Consider the following 18,366-nt stretch of genomic DNA (forward strand, 5'->3'; position numbering starts at 1 on the left):
CTTTAGCTTCAACACGTCGTCATACATGACGTTCCACAACACCGGGCTCAGTATGGAACCTTGCGGAACCCCTGCAGTGATTGGAACGTACATCTCACCCTCCTCCGTGTTGTAGCATAGCACATGATTCTAGAAATAATCTTGCAGAATTCTATACAGCGACTCCGGCACTTGGACGTTCCGAAGCGAGTTGGCTATGGAGTCCCAGCTAGCGCTATTAAACGTATTTCTCGCGTCGAGCGTGACAACTGCGCAATAACGGATACCTGTCCTCTTGAGCTGGATTGCCACCTCGGCTGTCTTAGTGACCGACAAGATGGCATCCACCGTAGATTTGCCCTTATGGAAGCCGAATTGGTTCCTTGACAGACCGTTTGTACTCTCAGTGTACTGTACGTGTCTGTTAAGGATAACCCTATCCAGCACCTTACCGGCAGTATCGAGCAGATCGGCCTATATGACGAGGGGACATCCGGAGGTTTTCCCGGCCTCGGCAATTCTATCGGTTCCATCTGTCCGGGAAGTGGCCAGCTTGCAGGCATCTACTCATTACTGCCCCGAATACTTCGCGAGCCTCTAGAATAAAGTGGCTATTCTGGCCAATGGCCATATTCGGGATTCCGTCTGGCCCCGGTGCCTAGATCACCTTTAGGGATTTAGCGATCTCAATGAGTTCCTCGTTCGTAACCGTCACTTCCTCCCCGACCTCTAAACCGCCGTCGCCTACGTTACTTTGGTTGTTCGGCTGGGAGGCCGACCATCCTACGCTATGGTCTGAGATACTGGAACGTCGGCCGTGGAAGGACTCAGCGGCTTGGGGCCACGGCCTTGGCTCGTGGCGTGGAAAGAGGCCCTTGATGATCCGCTCCAGCATCTCTGGCGATTGCTCTGCGGGCGCCATCACGCTCTTGGTCTTTGCCATTACGACCCTGTAGGCATCACCCCACTGGTTGGCATTGGCACTAGCACATAACCTTTCAAAGCAGACTCGTTTACTAGCTTCGGTCTACCATTCGCGTAAACTGCTCGATAGACCAACTTGGCGGAACATAACAACTGCAATAGAACACTTCACCCACTTTAGTTTAGTTGCGCTACCTGTATCACAGAGAACAGACATCTATTCAGGAACAAATTTTCCGGGTATTCTTGGATAAAATTTCAAATTAAACGCATCTAATATGCTACTTAGCGTCACCACCACTATAGTTTCCCAACTAAATGATTTTTTTGATTTGCACACTGACAACCTTTGGCTCTTCTGGCGCTAGTATATATGGACTATAAGCGTTATGCAAGCGCTAGAAGCTAGCTGTTGTGAGTTTAGAGTAGAATTTTATGCGCCTTTAGCGACATCATCACTATAGTTTCCCAACTAATTTGACATAAGTTTTATCCAAGTGGGGACTTTTCGCTTGGGTGTCTGTTTTCTGTGCCTGCACTACGCCCGTGTTTTAGTCGCCGGCGCGCCTGCCGGGCACTTTGGGCCTCCTGTTGTGTGCTTTGCGTCTCGTTGGCCGGTACATATCATGCACTTGGGCGGCGCAGTACAGTCCCTCGCTATATGGCCAGTACCGCCACATCTCCAACACAAGTGGCTTTGGTCTGGCCCCTTTCAGCTTCAGGACTTGTGCCCTCTTTCAAAGCACCGGAAGCAGGCCTCCGGCTGCTGGAACACTTTCAGGGCTGCATTTCCGTCTACCAGTGGAAGTATTATAGTTGCTACCTGGGTTCCCGCCAGTCCCTTGCGCAGACGAACGGCCTCGGTAGTTACCACCACGTTACATTGCTTCTTGAGAGCTTGTGCTAGTTCGCCCGCTTGAGTGATCTCGTCCAGGTTTCTAAGCTGGAAAATCATCTCGGGCGTTAGTGCGCGGATCTGTACGCTATCGCCAAGGACGCCAGCACTTTGTAAGCAGAACCCTTTTCAGTGGCATTCTTTTTGAGCCTCAAGGATCATATCGCCTGTGCAAGAGCGGCGGGTACTCCGCACATCCGCGACAAGACCCTTCAGCTGATCATCCCCTCTCATGGCTTCTAAAATTTCAGAATATTTCGGCCCCTCAGTTTTGAGAATAAGGCCATCGCCTTTGCTCCTCTTTTTCCTGGCCACTTTCGGTGGAGCTCGATCCTCCTCTTTCTTCCTGTCCTTCTTCTGTTTGACCAACTCCCACTGGTTGTCGGACGCTAACAGCATCTTGTTACCCTCAGTGAGGTCTTCGGTTGGCTTACGACCCTCTGCTATCAGGCGCTTTTTCGGACCCGTGGGGGTTTCTTCCCCTGGGGACTGCCTTGCACGTTTGGTGGATGTCTTGTAGTTGCTCGTTGGACCGTTCCATAGTCGCGAGGGCCACGGTGTGCTGTCATTGACGGGTAGGTATCCGTTTGTGCAGACCTCGATTCAAACGCCTTGTCGGTCTCTTTCTCTGCCACTTTATTCCAAGCCTTTCGCCAGGGTGCTGTGACCTGCCACGAGCTGATGAGACGCCGTTACCACTCTTGGTAGCATGTCTCTCTTTCCTGCGACTGCTTTTATTAGCAACGGGCCTTTCATTGCTGCGTCCGGCGTAGAGCGACAGGTGTGCCGTTTCCCTTTCCGCTTACGCTGACGCTTCTACTGGTATCCATTGGCGGAGATCTCTGGATACCACCTCTTGCGAACGGATTATCTAATCCGTCCGCGCTCACTGAAGTTAATGTTTTATTTTGATTACTCATATAGAATCCCAAGAGTTGAGGGGAAAGAAGAGTCCACCGCATCAGAGCCCCTCATGATGCGGTAAGGGCTGATTACTGTGGAGGGCGCTCTGGTACTCCACAGGTTCCGTTTGAGGCTGAGTTCATCCCTCGGCACGGGTCGCATGACACCTTCGATTTGGGGTTTATCCATTCACGTTTTTTTCATTGGCGGAACTAGCGCTCATTTCTAGGGGGGGCTAAAGCTCTCGACATTTTTTTCGACCATTTTATTTGGTCGCCCAGGTTCATTTTTCTAGGGGGGGCTAAATCTCTCCTAGGGGGGGGCTCCCTAGTTCCGAGAATGGTTTTTTTACTTTTATCCATGGATAACAGCAATTAAAACCATCCTCCTGTGGGGGCTTTGGACCCTCTGCTCAGGTTCTCAGTATTTTTAGGTTCATCGAACATGCTTCTACCGAGATCCGTCATTTGTAGGCGGAGAGTTTATACTCAGCCTTCGCATGAGTGCCCCCTTCTCTGTTCGCATACGACGACCCTAGTTTCCGCCGGTTGTCCGATTTCCACTAAGGAACGTATCCCGGTTGGTACCACGAGGAGGTAGAGATAGGAGTTGTTGAATAAGAGGTTGTGGAACTTCGTGGTAGTTCTGGAGCGCATTATTCAACCATTTACCATCCGGAATTTCGTACTTTGAAATTTGAAAAAATACTCGGGTATCCTGTCGAACACATAACGGCTAAATACGTCACATAACAGTTACTAAAGCTTGCTGATATATCTTTATTTGCTGTATTATTTTTGAATATTTTTAAGTGTTGATAATCAACTCTCAATACAAAAGCAAAGCCATGGGTTTATACCGTCTTTAGACATTACCCTTCTTTATCGACAGACTTCGCAGCCGGCTGTTAGAGTACAGGAAAATTACGGGGCCAGTGCAACAATCCTACTGACTCTAACTAGCAAGCACCGCCTAGCCGAGATTCGAGCATACGACGACTGGCTTGTTAGACCAGCATCGTACCTCGAAGCTAGGCTGGACTCTCAATACAATGTGCTACAATTTAGATAAAATCATTACAGGGTATTAATTAGAAGCAATTTAGTGATAATTTTTGTTATTTTAACCACTTATGAAGGCTAATTTATAACAACAGTTGTTGTAATATATATTTAATTAGTAACAACCGTTGTTAGAGCATTTGATAACAGAATAACATGATCTATTATCTGAAGTTTTTGGAGCGTCTTAGTAGAATACGAAACCTAAAAATAAAAAATAAGAAAACTTATCCAATTTAATTCTACTATGAACTGTTCGAAACAGACACTGAGGAAGCCTGCAAGTCGTAGGCGAAATACGTATCTGTCATTGAATAAAATACACATAGTAGAATTAAATTGGATAAGTTTTCTTAGTTTTTACTTATTTTATTTTTATGATCTATTATAATTTTGTCCTCCTGATCGGGCAATCAACATAATAGTTATGAAATAAACGAGCTCACCTGTGTTAAACATCTGCTTATGCCTGCCGGCTCTGTTTTTAGCATTCCCGAATCCTGCGCATTCTAAAAGTGGATATGCTGTAGTATGTAATTCATTTTCTGGATGTCCAAAAGTGCGAAACTGTAAAGAGTAATCAACCGCCGGATGAGTTCTATTACGAAAAACGGCTTTATCAGATTCTTGTTCATTTGTATCATTGAATGTTGCATATGGCGAAATTTCATACATTTCAGAATTATCTTCTTTGTCAAGCATTTTCACTGGTGAAGCACTATAAATCTGATCAGTCCGCATGTAGGTAGCTTCTTCCTTTTGGATGCAATTGTTCGAAATTTCTTCGATATTATTTCCACTATTGTTTGTTAAACACATTTTCCTGTATTTTACGAGAAGAACACTGCAAATAAGTTAATCGTGAGTAACATTAATGCTTCGATATTTATATGTACAACAATTACGAACAAGAAGAGAACAACGGTTATTAGAGTTGCTATTATTACAATAGATATCATCCATTGAATGTCCTTAGGTACTTCTTCTGAATGGTCTCCGTTGTTTATTTCAATCTGCGTATATTCCGGAGGTGGAATTTTATCACCCATTAATGTGGTCGTTGCGAAATTGAACTGAGCAACCGTTTCTCCAGCGTCATTGCTAGAGGCAATCTTTAGTTCGTACCAAACAGCCGGTTGAAAATCACAGAAAGAAATACTATCACTATTCTGTCCTATTCCTGATATGTCTGATGAAACTGTCGTCCAAAATGGTGTATGTAAACGACGATATTCTATTGAAAAGTGCGTTATGGGACAACCTCCATCATGCCATGTATGCAGGTTTAGACTCAAGCATGTAGCATTAGTCACAATTAATTCCCGATCTTCGGGAATATGTGGTGCTGAAATGTATATAAGATATAATTAAAAAAATACTCATTATAGTCGTCAACTTAATACCAAATTTTCTTTAAAACAAATATTTATTGCCACTGGCGTGGAGGTGGGGTACCACCATTTCAAATCATTCCTGAGCTTAGGAAAATGGATATTTTCGGCAGTGTTATGGACAGTACACTTTTTTCAGAAGAAACATGTGGGTCATTCCACGGGAAATTTACAGTCAAATTTTTTTTTCTCTTCGGAATATTTTTTTTACGTTCTTTGTCCAAAAAAAATCGACACGTATTTTTCTATTTCGATGTTACTGTTGGAATTCGCAAGATATGATTTTTGAAAGTATTGTAATCTGAAAAAATCACTATTTTTTAAATGCTGATTGTAAACATAGTTTGTAATATCAAAAAATGACTTTCTACCAGATGTATTCACTATTCCACAAGCTTTCAAAATTGGTATAACATACCCCCTTTCGATTGTTTTTCAATAGTTAAATAGTGCATTTTTATAAACAATTGCAATTTTTTCAAAGTTGGAACTTTTTTTTCTCGATTTTTTTTATTTTAAAATATTTCTTCATCTTTCTCGAAGAAGCATGCAAAATTTGGAAATGGAGAAATGAAAACTCTAGAAGCTATGCATGTTTATATCGAAGCGCGCACATTAATGCAAACGAGCGGTTATGCTCAATCGATGCTCTAACCCACGGGCAGCTTCATAACGAGGCCGCCTTTGATGCTATTAAGTGTAACGTGTCGTAGAACCACGCGCGTTCGTCCCGTCGTTTGCATTAATGTGCGCGCTTCGATATAAAAATTCATAACTTCTAGAGTTTTCATTTCTCCATTTCCAAATTTTGCATGTTTCTTCGAGAAAGATCAACAAATATTTTAAAATAAAAAAAATCGAGAAAAAAAAGTTCCAACTTTGAAAAAATTGCAATTGTTTATAAAAATGCACTATTTAACTATTGAAAAACAATCGAAAGGGGGTATGTTATACCAATTTTGAAAGCTTGTGGAATAGTGAACACATCTGGTAGAAAGTCATTTTTTGATATTACAAACTATGTTTACAATCAGCATTTAAAAAATAGTGATTTTTTCAGATTACAATACTTTAAAAAATCATATCTTGCGAATTCCAACAGTAACATCGAAATAGAAAAATACGTGTCGATTTTTTTTGGACAAAAATCAGAGGGGTTGTGTACAAGCCACGACCGCATATATAGGTGACGCAGGACTACGTAAGTCTCTTTGTAGTGATAGTAGCATGTATTCATGCTTGTAATCATTCGATTCTTCATGTATACATGCTATATGCAACATATATACATGCTACATGCGTTGTATGTAACATTTATCAAAGTAGTAACATTGCATACGTTCAATTCTCAAAAGATTGTGCATTTGAAAACAATTTAACAAAATCAAGAACACAAACTATTGCTTTCCTGCTACCTTACTGAAATTAAAGATTGTTTTTATTACCCATGGTTCCCCACGTTGAAGAGATTTTACCAATTCAATCCTATTTTATCAACAGCACATCCTTTCAATACACTTCTAATGAAACGGTAAGCATGCGTATTCACGGGAAACTAGCATTCATTGACTTTTCGTCGGAAAGCCCAATTTCGGAAGCAGCTTTTCGGCTCAAAAGCGGGATTGTGTTTATAAAAATGTATATACTGCATTCTTCTTGCCAATCTGAACACAGCGAATATATTTTCATAAACCGAATTTTTGTTTCAAACAAAAAAACTGCTTTTGAAATTGGCAGAATCGAAGATGACTAATTTCACCTTCATACAGAGTCGTATTATAATCGAACACTACAGCTGTAGCACATTTTTCCAACACAGATATCAAATTTGCCGAGGTTTATTCGTCTCGCAGTAAAGAATTTGCGATCTGTTGGGACAACGAATTTGTGTCATTTTTTCTGGCACACTTCCCTAACACAGACATCAAATTGGACTAAGTTTAATCGCGTTCGTAAGAAATCTGTTGGCACGAGGGGGCTTTGTCACTCTTTCTGGCATACTTCCCAAGCAAGGACATCAAAATGGTCTAGGTTTAACTGCGGTGTTAAGAAATCTTGTTGAAATGACGAAACTTGGTCACTTGTTTTGGCTTACTTCCCAAGCACAGATATCAAATTGGTATAGGTTTAGATCATCGCAAAGAATCTTCCAACCAATCACGAAGCGAGAATTCTGGTAAAACATAGGTTCATTATTTTCAATTTTTCAATAGTTCAACATCAAGAATCCATACTTTTCTTCATTTGGGTCAATTCTTAGAAGATTTTCCGATCGATTGGTGTAAGAATATTGAAAATCGATAGGAAAACCGCTGAGCTATTAGCGCTCAAAACCTTTCATTTTTCGTGACGCTCGCATTTTTCGATTTTTTGGAATGACACCCTATCTCAAAACTTGCCGTAAGACGTAGTCCTACGTCAAAAACGTAAAAAAAATATTACGAAGAGAAAAAAAAATTTGACTGTAAATTTCCCGTGGAATGACCCATGTATATTTGCATCTAAATATTTGAGGTTTTCCAGGTTTTCTAAGCCAAAACATGTTTTGTAGAATTGGTGCCTTACCTCTGGGCACGCCAGTGTTTATCGCATTTAAAATTTATTACGAATTTGGTTTTTTTCGAAAAAAACCAAATTCGTGAATCTTCAACAGTCGATAGCTCCAAGTTTATAAAATTTATTATTTATTTAGTAAATATACGTAAAAGAATACGGTTTTCAGTAAAAAAATTAAGTGTGTAACATTTTTTATGTACATGCTTTGCTTAAAAAATTTGACCCACTTTCACAAAAAGTGGAACAGCTTAAAACATGCTTAGTTTTTACTGGCGCCCTTGTTTACAAACAGACAGCAGAGTCCAAAAAAGTTTCAGCTGTTTAATCGGCAAGTTTGTTGTTTAAACCGAGTTTAAACAGCATTAGGGCTAAATTTAAAAAGCCATTATGCCTGTAAAATGGTAAACACGCGTCATTCGCTATAAACGAAAAGGAAAATTTTCCAAAATGTAAACAAGGGCGCCAGTATCTGTCAGTCAGAGATGCCATATTTTTTAAAAAAATGTCTGCAACTGCTCGAAAAATGAAAAAATCGAGCAGTTTTCCGGCTGCTCGAATTTTCTGGTTTAAAAATAATCTGCGAAAATCTGCACACTTTTTTAGGAAGTCTGTGAAAGTTTAAAGAGCTTCGAACAAAAATCTGCACCAAAACAATAAAAGTCAGAAAAACTGCAAATATCTGCAAATTTATAATGATCTGCAAGATCGTTCCAAAAATCTGGAATTTGCAGACAAATCTGCAAGTCTGGTATCCCTGCTGTCAGTTGACGGTATGATGATTTGGTCTATAGATCATTTTGCGATGACGTCATTTTGCCGTCAAATGACACCACTTGGTGGTTTGTTTACATGTTTTTTGTCACATCCAGCAGTTTCGACTTGAAATTTCGTGAAGAATTACTGTGTCAGGTGCTTTAAAATGCATGTAAGGTGCTTTCTCTTAAATAAAAACTATAATTTTTTATCATTATCTGCCGGACAAAGATAGAAAACTCAATTCAAACTTTAACACCATGTAAACAAACCACCAAGTGCTGTCAAAAAAGTGTGGTTAGGAGCTCCCGTGTAATGATCTATAGACCAAATCATCATACCGTCAATTGACAGATACTGGCGCCCTTGTTTACATTTTAGAAAACTTTCCTTTCCATTTATAGCGAATGTAGCGTGTTTTTTAACATTTTACAGGCATAATGGCTTTTAGATTTAGTCCTAATGCTGTTTAAACTCGATTTAAACAACAAACTTGCTGTTTAAACAGTTGAAACTTTTTTGGATTCTGCGGTCTGTTTGTAAACAAGGGCGCCAGTATCTGCCAGATGACGTCATCTTGATTTGGTCTATAGCGTCACAACCACTATAGCACAGACAAACAGACATAACACTTGGAAGAAAAATTAACAAAAATTATCGTACCACACATTTTGCCTGAACACTAGCACCATCTATGATCGACATTCCCAAATATCAAATAGCAACAGGAGTATCCCTCGAACTAGCAAATATTTTTTTTGGGGCATTCCCCTTCGTTCATTAAAAATCGCCACTTTGACCAAAACGAAGACATTCCCAACTAAGCCCAAATTTGAAATGACGGCCGAACCAAACTGCGGAATTGTCACAGCTAGCAACGTGGAAAATAACTATCCGAACGATGCATTGCCGATACTTGAAGTCGATAGGACACCGGGATGCACCGACCGTAGCACCATGGAAGTCCCTATCCTCCCCGCCGCAGTCGCGCCTTTCCTGCCAGCGCTCTTCAGTCGTCCCGGCCCTGCGTGTGGGTGTAGCGAAAGGGGCTTCCAAAATTCCCTTCCAGACAAGCGCACTACCGCCAATTTAGATCCTCCCGTTGATTCGTCTCCCGTTTCTAGCACATCTTCCAACCGGTTACCGAACAGTACTCGCGACGTCCAGCAAAACATCCACGTGTACTACCAGAACGTAGGCGGAATGAATGCAAGCGTTCACGACTATCTGCTAGCGTGTGTCAATAGTCCATACGATATAATCGTTTTAACCGAAACCTGGCTTGACGAACGAACCTCCTCCACACAAATCTTCGGACCGAACTACGAAGTCTTCCGTTGTGACCGAAGTGCGCACAACAGCCGAAAATCAACGGGCGGCGGCGTTTTAGTAGCGGTTCATCGTCAACTCAAGGCCTCTGTCTTAGAACACAACGACTGGTTACCTGTTGAGCAAGTGTGGGTGTCTATAAATTTGTCCGATCGCTCTCTATACCTGTGCGCTGTCTATTTCCCACCGCATCGAGTAAGGGACGCCGTACTCCTCAAGGCTCATATGGCATCGGTCTCCACAATTTCTTCGGCAGCCTCCGCCTCTGATGATTTGCTAATTCTGGGAGATTTTAACCTCCCCGGGATTAATTGGCGTGAACGCGGCAACGACTATCTGTTCGTCGACTTCAGCTCTGTAACTCCTCCCCCTATCACCACCAAGTTGTTCGACTGCTATAGTACAGCCACTGTGCAGCAAATTAACAAAATCACCAATGAAAGGCTGCCTTGAGGAGGTTTTCAAGGTATAAAACCCAATATCTGCGAAACCACTATCAGGCTCTCAACAAGCGCTACAAAAAGTTAAGCCGACACTGCTTCCGCAAATACTTAAACAACGTTGAGCGAAGACTGAAGCGCAACCCCCAGTCGTTCTGGAAATATGTTAGTGCACAACGGAAAGACGACGGTCTTCCATCAGCCATGTTCCACCGGAACCGACACTGCGACCAAATTGGATATGATTTGTCAACTGTTCTCGCGGAAATTCTCCAGCGTCTTTGTCGATGAAAGAATGTCCGAAACAGAAGTATCGACTGCTCTAGACAGCGTTCCGAATCTCAGCGATTCTCTCATTAACCTGTCTATTGATGATTCTATGATCAAGCAGGCCGCTTTGAAGTTGAAAAGCTCAACTTCCAGTGGACCGGATGGCGTAGCTTCAATATTTTTAAAGAACTGCATTGATGCCTTCGCTGCTCCAATCCGACGTCTATTTAACTCCTCGTTTAGCTCAGGCATATTTCCTTCTGCTTGAAAATCCGCTTACATGTTTCCAGTTCATAAGAAGGGGAACAAAAGAAACATAGACAACTACAGAGGTATCTCTGCCTTATGTGCATTATCGAAACTTTTCGAGCTCGTTGTGATCGTGCCTATTTCCTCGTTCGTCCAACAATACATCGCTGATGAGCAACACGGATTCATGCCGAAGCGCTCAACGTCTACCAGTCTACTAACGCTCACTACGTACGTAACGGACTGCTTTGACGACCGATCCCAGACGGACGTTATCTACACTGACCTCTCCGCCGCCTTCGACAAGCTAAATCATCAAATCGCCGTTGCAAAACTGGACAAACTGGGCATTGGAGGGCCGCTACTTCAGTGGTTTAAATCGTATCTGACGAACCGTCCTATCAACGTGTCTATCAATGGCTTCACCTCACCGGCTTTCACCGCTTTTTCTGGAGTCCCACAAGGTAACCATCTCAGACCGTTGGTCTTCCTTATTTATTTCAACGACGTCAACTTAATGCTCAAAGGTCCTCGGCTTGTGTTCGCCGACGACCTGAAACTGTTTTCGAAAGTTAACGATTCAACGGACACTCTCGCACTCCAGGAGCAACTGTTGATATTCGCTGGATGGTGCGAACACATTTGCTTAATACTAAACCCCGACAAATGTGAAGTGATAACGTTCTCGAGAAAGCTGAACCCTATAATATTTGATTACCGATTATCAAGCGTACCCTTACGCCGTATAGATTGCGTCAAGGATCTTGGGGTACTGCTGGACTCTAAATTGACTTTCAAACAGCATGTTTCATTCGTTGTCGACAAGGCCTGCAGAAACCTGGGATTCATCATGCGCATCGCCAAAAACTTCAACGATATTTATTGTTTGAAATCACTCTTCTGTGCGTTGGTTCGCTCCAACCTCGAGTATTGCGCACCCGTATGGAGCCCGTATTACCAAAACGGCGTCATTCGAATAGAGTCGGTACAACGGAGGTTCACCCGCTTTGCCCTCCGTAGGTTACCATGGAATGATCCGTTCCGGCTACCAAGCTACGAACAGCGCTGCAGATTAATCAACTTGGACACCCTGCAAACACGTCGGGACGTAACTAGAGCCGTCTTCGTATCAGATGTTCTGACATCCCGGATTGACTGTCCTTGGATTCTAGGAAGACTAGACATCTTAACTCGGTCTCACTTAACGCGGAACAATTCCTTCTTGCATATACCACATCGGAGAACTAACTACAGTACTTTCGGTACTATAACCGGCTTACAACGGAACTTCAACCGTTTTGTGTCCTACTTCGGCTTTGACGTCAGCCGCAACGTGCTGAAAACCCGATTTAGAGCTCTTGCTATTAGTTTTTAAGTAGTCAGTAGGATAGAAAAATCTGTTGACTTTTAATTAATAAACAATAAACAATAAATAATCGGTACGAAGAATGGAAAACGAGTGTTATGTCTGATTGTCTGTGACTATAGTTTCCCACACAGAGTAAACTTTTCGTATAGTTTCTATATGTTTCACACATAGATTTTTTCCCGGGTACGTGTAAGTGATGTTGCTTATCGACCAATTCCCTTTTGGCCCTTCATACAAGAGTTGGGAAGCATGACCAATCGTTGAATTTGTTCAACTCTTTTTGACATGATAGGCTCATTGCTATGAACGGATGTTCTGCTAAGGCAGGTGGTAGTACCATATATTCATATTCATATTCATATTCATATTCATGTGCCCAGTAAATGAACTTTATGTGCCAAACAGTTACCATTTATGTGTTTTTAAAATTTACTTTAAAAATTTGCACATACTATTCATATGCATATAATTTTCATGTGTACTTCTGGGTGGTGTTGTGTTTATATGTGGCACGTACTAATCATAAGGATTTTCATATGAAAATTTTCCATTAGTTAATATGTGCGGAATATTTCGAGTGCAACTAAATCATTCTTTTGATTTGCACACTAACAACCTTTGGCTTCCCTGGCGCTAATATATATGGACTGAAGCGTTATGCTAGCGCCAGAAACTTGCTGTTGTGAGTTTATTGTAGAATTTTATGCGCCTTTAGTGACTATAGTTTCCCAACTAATTTGACATAAGTGTTATCCACGTGGGTACCTTACGCCTGGATATCTGTTCTATGTGCTGTGCTGTTTACGCTGATATTTGATTATTGCTGTCAGTTTTTCAAAAATTTGATAAAATGGCGTCACCCGAAAAGCAACGTCGTTAATTGAAGATAGAGTTAACAAAAGGGCGGATGTCGCAAGCGTAAACCAACCGAGTGAGGGTTGATTTTCCTATACTGGTCCAGCAAAAAATAACACTCACCCGTTTTGTTTACATTTGCGACATTCGCCCTTTTGTTAGAGCTATCTAGAATTGATTTTGCGCAAACACCTGGAAAATTTTCAACTCTCTTCGGAAAACCACTCGGAATCGTGCAGTCAACGGTGAGCCGTGTGGTTAAACTAACCCCCTGGCATCTACTATGTTTTCTGAAACCGACACAAAATGAGGTGGCGCTACAGGCGTTTTGCTTTTAATACGCAGCATTCACACGGCAGTGAAGTGATGCGATCAAGCCAACAAAACAATCACGTAGAAGTGAAGAATTTTACATGAATCGCAATAACAATTCATCGATAAAATAATTTACTATCAACTAACAGAAAACGAAACAGAAAAGGGGGGCTCCGTAGCCGCAAGGTTATCGAGTCTGCTTTGACAAGCGAGTGGTCGTGGGTTCGAATCTAAGTAGAATCAAGTCATTCGATGTCAAGTGACTTTAGCATGGGTTTATTCTCAGGCCCCTCCAATTACCTTTCCTTCATGCTGAATTCTATATTTACCCTCTGACGCCTCTTGACAGTGCAAATGTCCCTCCTACAGTTTAGTGTACTGGTTAGAGGTACGAATGAGTCCTCGCCAAGGACGGCTATAATATGGGGATAGTACTGGCAGTGAGGAATATGTGGGTAAAGTACATCAAGCTTTGAAGGAAGGGTAAACCCCAATACACACAAGCACTCATAAAATTTAATAAGCATATCGCTCATTTAATAGCCATTATAGCTAAAAGAAATGCAATGCAGGTCATACAGCAAACACCCGGGCGATATCACAATAGATCAACTATACTGGCCGCAGTGATGAGTCCACACATGAAAAAAAAACAGAAAACGTTGCCTTTAGGACAAGAAATAAATGATAATGCAGCGAAAATCACGTGTGGCGCTGCAGAAATATCGTGTGAATCGTTCTTTTACACGCACACTAGTGATCCAATAGGTATAAAAGTGATCCAGTGATCCAGCTATGTTGGCTTCACCTATTTTGTTCGCAAACGTCAAAGTTTTCACCGGGGTGGGTTAAACGTTATTACGAAACTCTGAGCACAATTTTGATGTTCCTGAGAAAGTAAGGAAGCAGAAACTTTCAAAGTTTGTCAAAAAATACATGGTATGACAAGCGATCTGCTCATGTGGCAAACAGAGTGCGCCGTTCGTGACCATCGGAACTGTAAACGGGCAGATCTACCTCAAGGTGTGTCTACAGAAGCGTTTGCTTCCTCTGCTGAAGAAACACGAGGGCCTACGATCTTCTGGCCGGATTTAGTTTCGTGTCACTAGTCAAAGGATGTTCAGGAGTGGTACGAATCTAATGGGGTTACTTTCGTACCCAAGGACATGAACCCTCCAACGCACCGGAACTAAGGCCCATCGAAAAATACTGGACTATTATGAAGCAGACACTACGGAAGTATCCCAACGAGGTCAAATCTGAGGAAGACATGAGAGAAAAGAGAGTTTCTGAAGAAGCTGCAACCAGATGTTGTACAGAATCTTATGAATGAAGTTAAGCGTGAGGTGCGTGCATACGGTTGTGGTATCGAAGATGAATAAAATAAATATGCCACAAGATTTCTACTGGGTTATATTTTATTGTCTGGAAGTTTGAAAAGGATCGGTCAATTAAGTAATTTTCTACAACGTTTCTTCCGTGGTGCAATTTGATGTGGGACAACCTTTTTTGAGCTTAGAGATTCGCGAAGAGGAAAAATCAGAGGGGTTGTGTACAAGACACGACCGCATATATAGGTGACGCAGGACTACGTAAGTCTCTTTGTAGTGATTGTGGCATGTATTCATGCTTGTAATCATTCGATTCTTCATGTATACATACTATATGCAACATATATACATGCTACATGTGTTGTATGTAACATTTATCAAAGTAGTAACATTGCATACGTTCAATTCTCAAAAGATTGTGCATTTGAAAATAATTTAACAAAATCAAGAACACAAACTATTGCTTTCCTGCTACCTTACTGAAATTAAAGATTGTTTTTATTACACATGGTTCCCCACGTTGAAGGGATTTTACCAATTCAATCCTATTTTATCAACAGCACATCTTTTCAATACACTTCTAATGAAACGGTAAGCATGCGTATTCACGGGAAACTAGCAGTCATTGACTTTTCGTCGGGAAGCCCAATTTCGGCCCAAAAGCGGGACTGTGTTTATAAAAATGTATATACTGCCTTCTTCTTGCCAATCTGAACACAGCGAATATATTTTCATAAACCGAATTTTTGTTTCAAACAAAAAAACTGCTTTTGAAATTGGCAGAATCGAAGATGACTAATTTCACCTTCATACAGAGTCGTATTATAATCGAACACTACAGCTGTAGCACATTTTTCCAACACAGATATCAAATTCGCCGAGGTTTAATCGTTTCGCAGTAAAGAATTTGCGATCTGTTGGGACAACGAACTTGTGACATTTTTTCTGGCACACTTCCCTAACACAGACATCAAATTGGACTAGGTTTAATCACGTTCGTAAGAAATCTGTTGGCACGAGGGGGCTTTGTCACTCTTTCTGGCGTACTTCCCAAGCAAGGACATCAAAATGGTCTAGGTTTAACCGCGATGTTAAGAAATCTTGTTGAAATGAGGAAACTTGGTCACTTGTTTTGGCTTACTTCCCATTTCCCAAGCACAGATATCAAATTGGTATAGGTTTAGATCATCGCAAAGAATCTTCCAACCAATCACGAAGCGAGAATTCTGGTAAAATATAGGTTCATTATTTTCAATTTTTCAATAGTTCAACATCAATAATCCATACTTTTCTTCATTTGGGTCAATTCTTAGAAGATTTTCCGATCGATTGGTGTAAGAATATTGAAAATCGATAGGAAAACCGCTGAGCTATTAGCGCTCAAAACCTTTCATTTTTCGTGACGCTCGAATTTTTCGATTTTTTGGAATGACACCCTATCTCAAAACTTGCCGTAAGACGTAGTCCTACGTCAAAAATCTAACGTTAAATGCAACCAGTTATTATCGTTGTCGCAAATAGAAAAGTAATGATAACACAGAGAACAGACAATTATGTTCATATAAAATATTACACAAATGGTGTGTAAGCTTTTAAACAAGACGCTAGCGACATCTCTTTTCGTGTGCCCCAGTTTCCCAATATCCACGTTGTCAAGCTTTGCTCTATATGCGCTTTCAATGACATTAGCTCTTTGTGAAGTTTTCGTAGTGTATAATAATATTACTTGATTTCTAAGTTCAATCACAGAGAACAGATTTCCAAGCGAAATGTCCCCACTTGGATAAAACTTATGTCAAATTAGTTAGAAAGCTATAGTGATGATGCCGCTAAGCTCAAAACAGCTAGCTTCTGGCGCTAGCATAACGGTTAAGGTACTATTACACTTGCATACAAATATGACTAGTTTGCCATATAAATTTGTCATATAGGTGTAATAGCCAAATAAATATGGCATAATTAATATGGCGACATACATATGGCGGCGGCCCGTCATGCAGTCTTATGTCATATATATGTCGCGGTGCAATAGCCATATTTATATAGCAATGAACAAATGACACCATATATATGATCAAGATTTGTCATACTATTCGGCGCCAGATATATGTCACAGTGTAATATCAAAATAGAGCCCTAGTCATATGCATTTGAATACATGGTGCCAGGCAGCCATATAAAAATTGCTGGTTTTTATATGCTACCCGTTTGTCATATTCAACGCGCGTATTTTTCATGTTTATCTTCATAGCGACTCGTTTTATTGAATATATTTGTTAAAATACCTCGCAAATTCTTGTAATTCTGTTCTATGAACATAAAGCTTGCAATGAAATTTTTATGTGGCTTGTTTGTTGTTGTTTAATTTGTAGCGAACCGATTACAAAAATGAGTGTAAAATTTTGTGACCCGTTTTAACATAGTGTTTTCAAATAAATGTTGCTCTTGAAGGATACGTTGTACTTTCTTTGTGTAACTTTTTCTAGGATCTGAACATCGGGTTGCAACAATTTGCTTTTGAGTGTGTAAAAAGAGCAGTCAGATTTCATTTCAAAATTTTATCATGATTTTGAAAACTTTGCTTTTTCAGTGATTTTGACGTGACGTCATTTTGATTATATAAGTAATTTTCAAGATACGATTTTTTGAAAAAAAAATCTCATTCTTTTGAAGTCTCTTGACCAAAAAACTATGATGAATGAAAAATCGTGACAAAAATGGTTTATTTTGCAGCATATTGAGTTGGAAACGCTCCAAATGACATAAAAAGTATAAAAGCCAATATTCCAAATAAAAATATCTTGAGAATTAAGCCTTCAAGAAACTTTGTGCGAAGAGAAATGGAAAAGGGTCGAAATGAAATTTCTCATACCAAAGGCTTTAAAACACATGCAATGATTTGTCTCAATTCGAGTCGATCTTTGACCACTCATCATCAATTTTCCAGGCGTTTCAGCAGCCGCAAATTGCTTTCGAGTTCAGCCTTTTCGCATGTTGGAAACCAGATGTACGATGAGAGTCTTCAAGTAGCGCCTGTAGTTCCCTGCTTTCAGTTTGTATTATCAATATTATTATCCGCAGCACCTTCCGGCATTGGCGGAACTAGTGGGGAGGGGCGGTGGGGAGGGGCTTAGATTTACCCTTCTAGAAAAATGGACCTGGCCGACCAAAAAATGGCCGAAAAAAATACCGGGGACTATAGCCCCCCTAGAAATGTGCGCTAGTTCCGCTAATGCCTTCCGGTCGAACGCGGCAAGGAAGGGAATGTCCCGGTGAGTAGCGTCGTAGCTTGAAATCCATAAAGAACTACCGGTCTAATGGGGGCTATGTACATTGTCAGCTTCGTACCGCGGTGTATTACGAAGGGCAAAAGCCCGATTTTCCACTTGTTTGCGCCGCTGGTTCTCCTTGCTAGTGTTGTCCGCGGTCACCAGCGAGCCCAAATACACGTACACATCTACCACTTCTAATTCGTCGCCGTCAACGGTTATCGTCTCCGTCGTAAAGATCCAGGCTATGACATCAAAGTTATCTACAAAGACTAGAAGTTCTATACCCATACTATAAACCGTGCCTTTTGTTCGGATGTCCTGTTTTCAGATCACCCCCTCAAGAGCGATGTTGAAAAGCATGCAGGATAAGCCGTCACATGGTCTAAACCCAAGCTGCTTCTCGAAGGAAATTGAGAGTGTCCCGAGAGATGCGCGCGAAACAATCACTCGATTCAATAGCTCTGATCGGTCGTG

The 18,366-nt window shown here is 41.2% G+C and overlaps 1 protein-coding gene across 1 annotated transcript in view; it reads right to left on the reverse strand.

Annotated features, from left to right (window-relative positions):
• Positions 1-4,137: 4,137 nt before the first annotated feature.
• Positions 4,138-18,366, reverse strand: part of LOC128735978 (cell adhesion molecule Dscam2) — a 468,886-nt gene continuing 454,657 nt past the window's right edge. The window contains exons 20-22 of the mRNA XM_053830464.1: positions 4,672-5,107; positions 4,209-4,606; positions 4,138-4,163 (exon numbers count right to left, since the gene is read on the reverse strand). Coding sequence (XP_053686439.1) covers positions 4,138-4,163; positions 4,209-4,606; positions 4,672-5,107 — 860 coding nt within the window. The remainder of the gene's footprint in view (positions 4,164-4,208; positions 4,607-4,671; positions 5,108-18,366) is intronic.

The sequence above is a fragment of the Sabethes cyaneus genome, chromosome 2 (assembly GCF_943734655.1).
Source record: "Sabethes cyaneus chromosome 2, idSabCyanKW18_F2, whole genome shotgun sequence".
Classification (NCBI taxonomy): Eukaryota; Metazoa; Arthropoda; class Insecta; order Diptera; family Culicidae; genus Sabethes; species Sabethes cyaneus.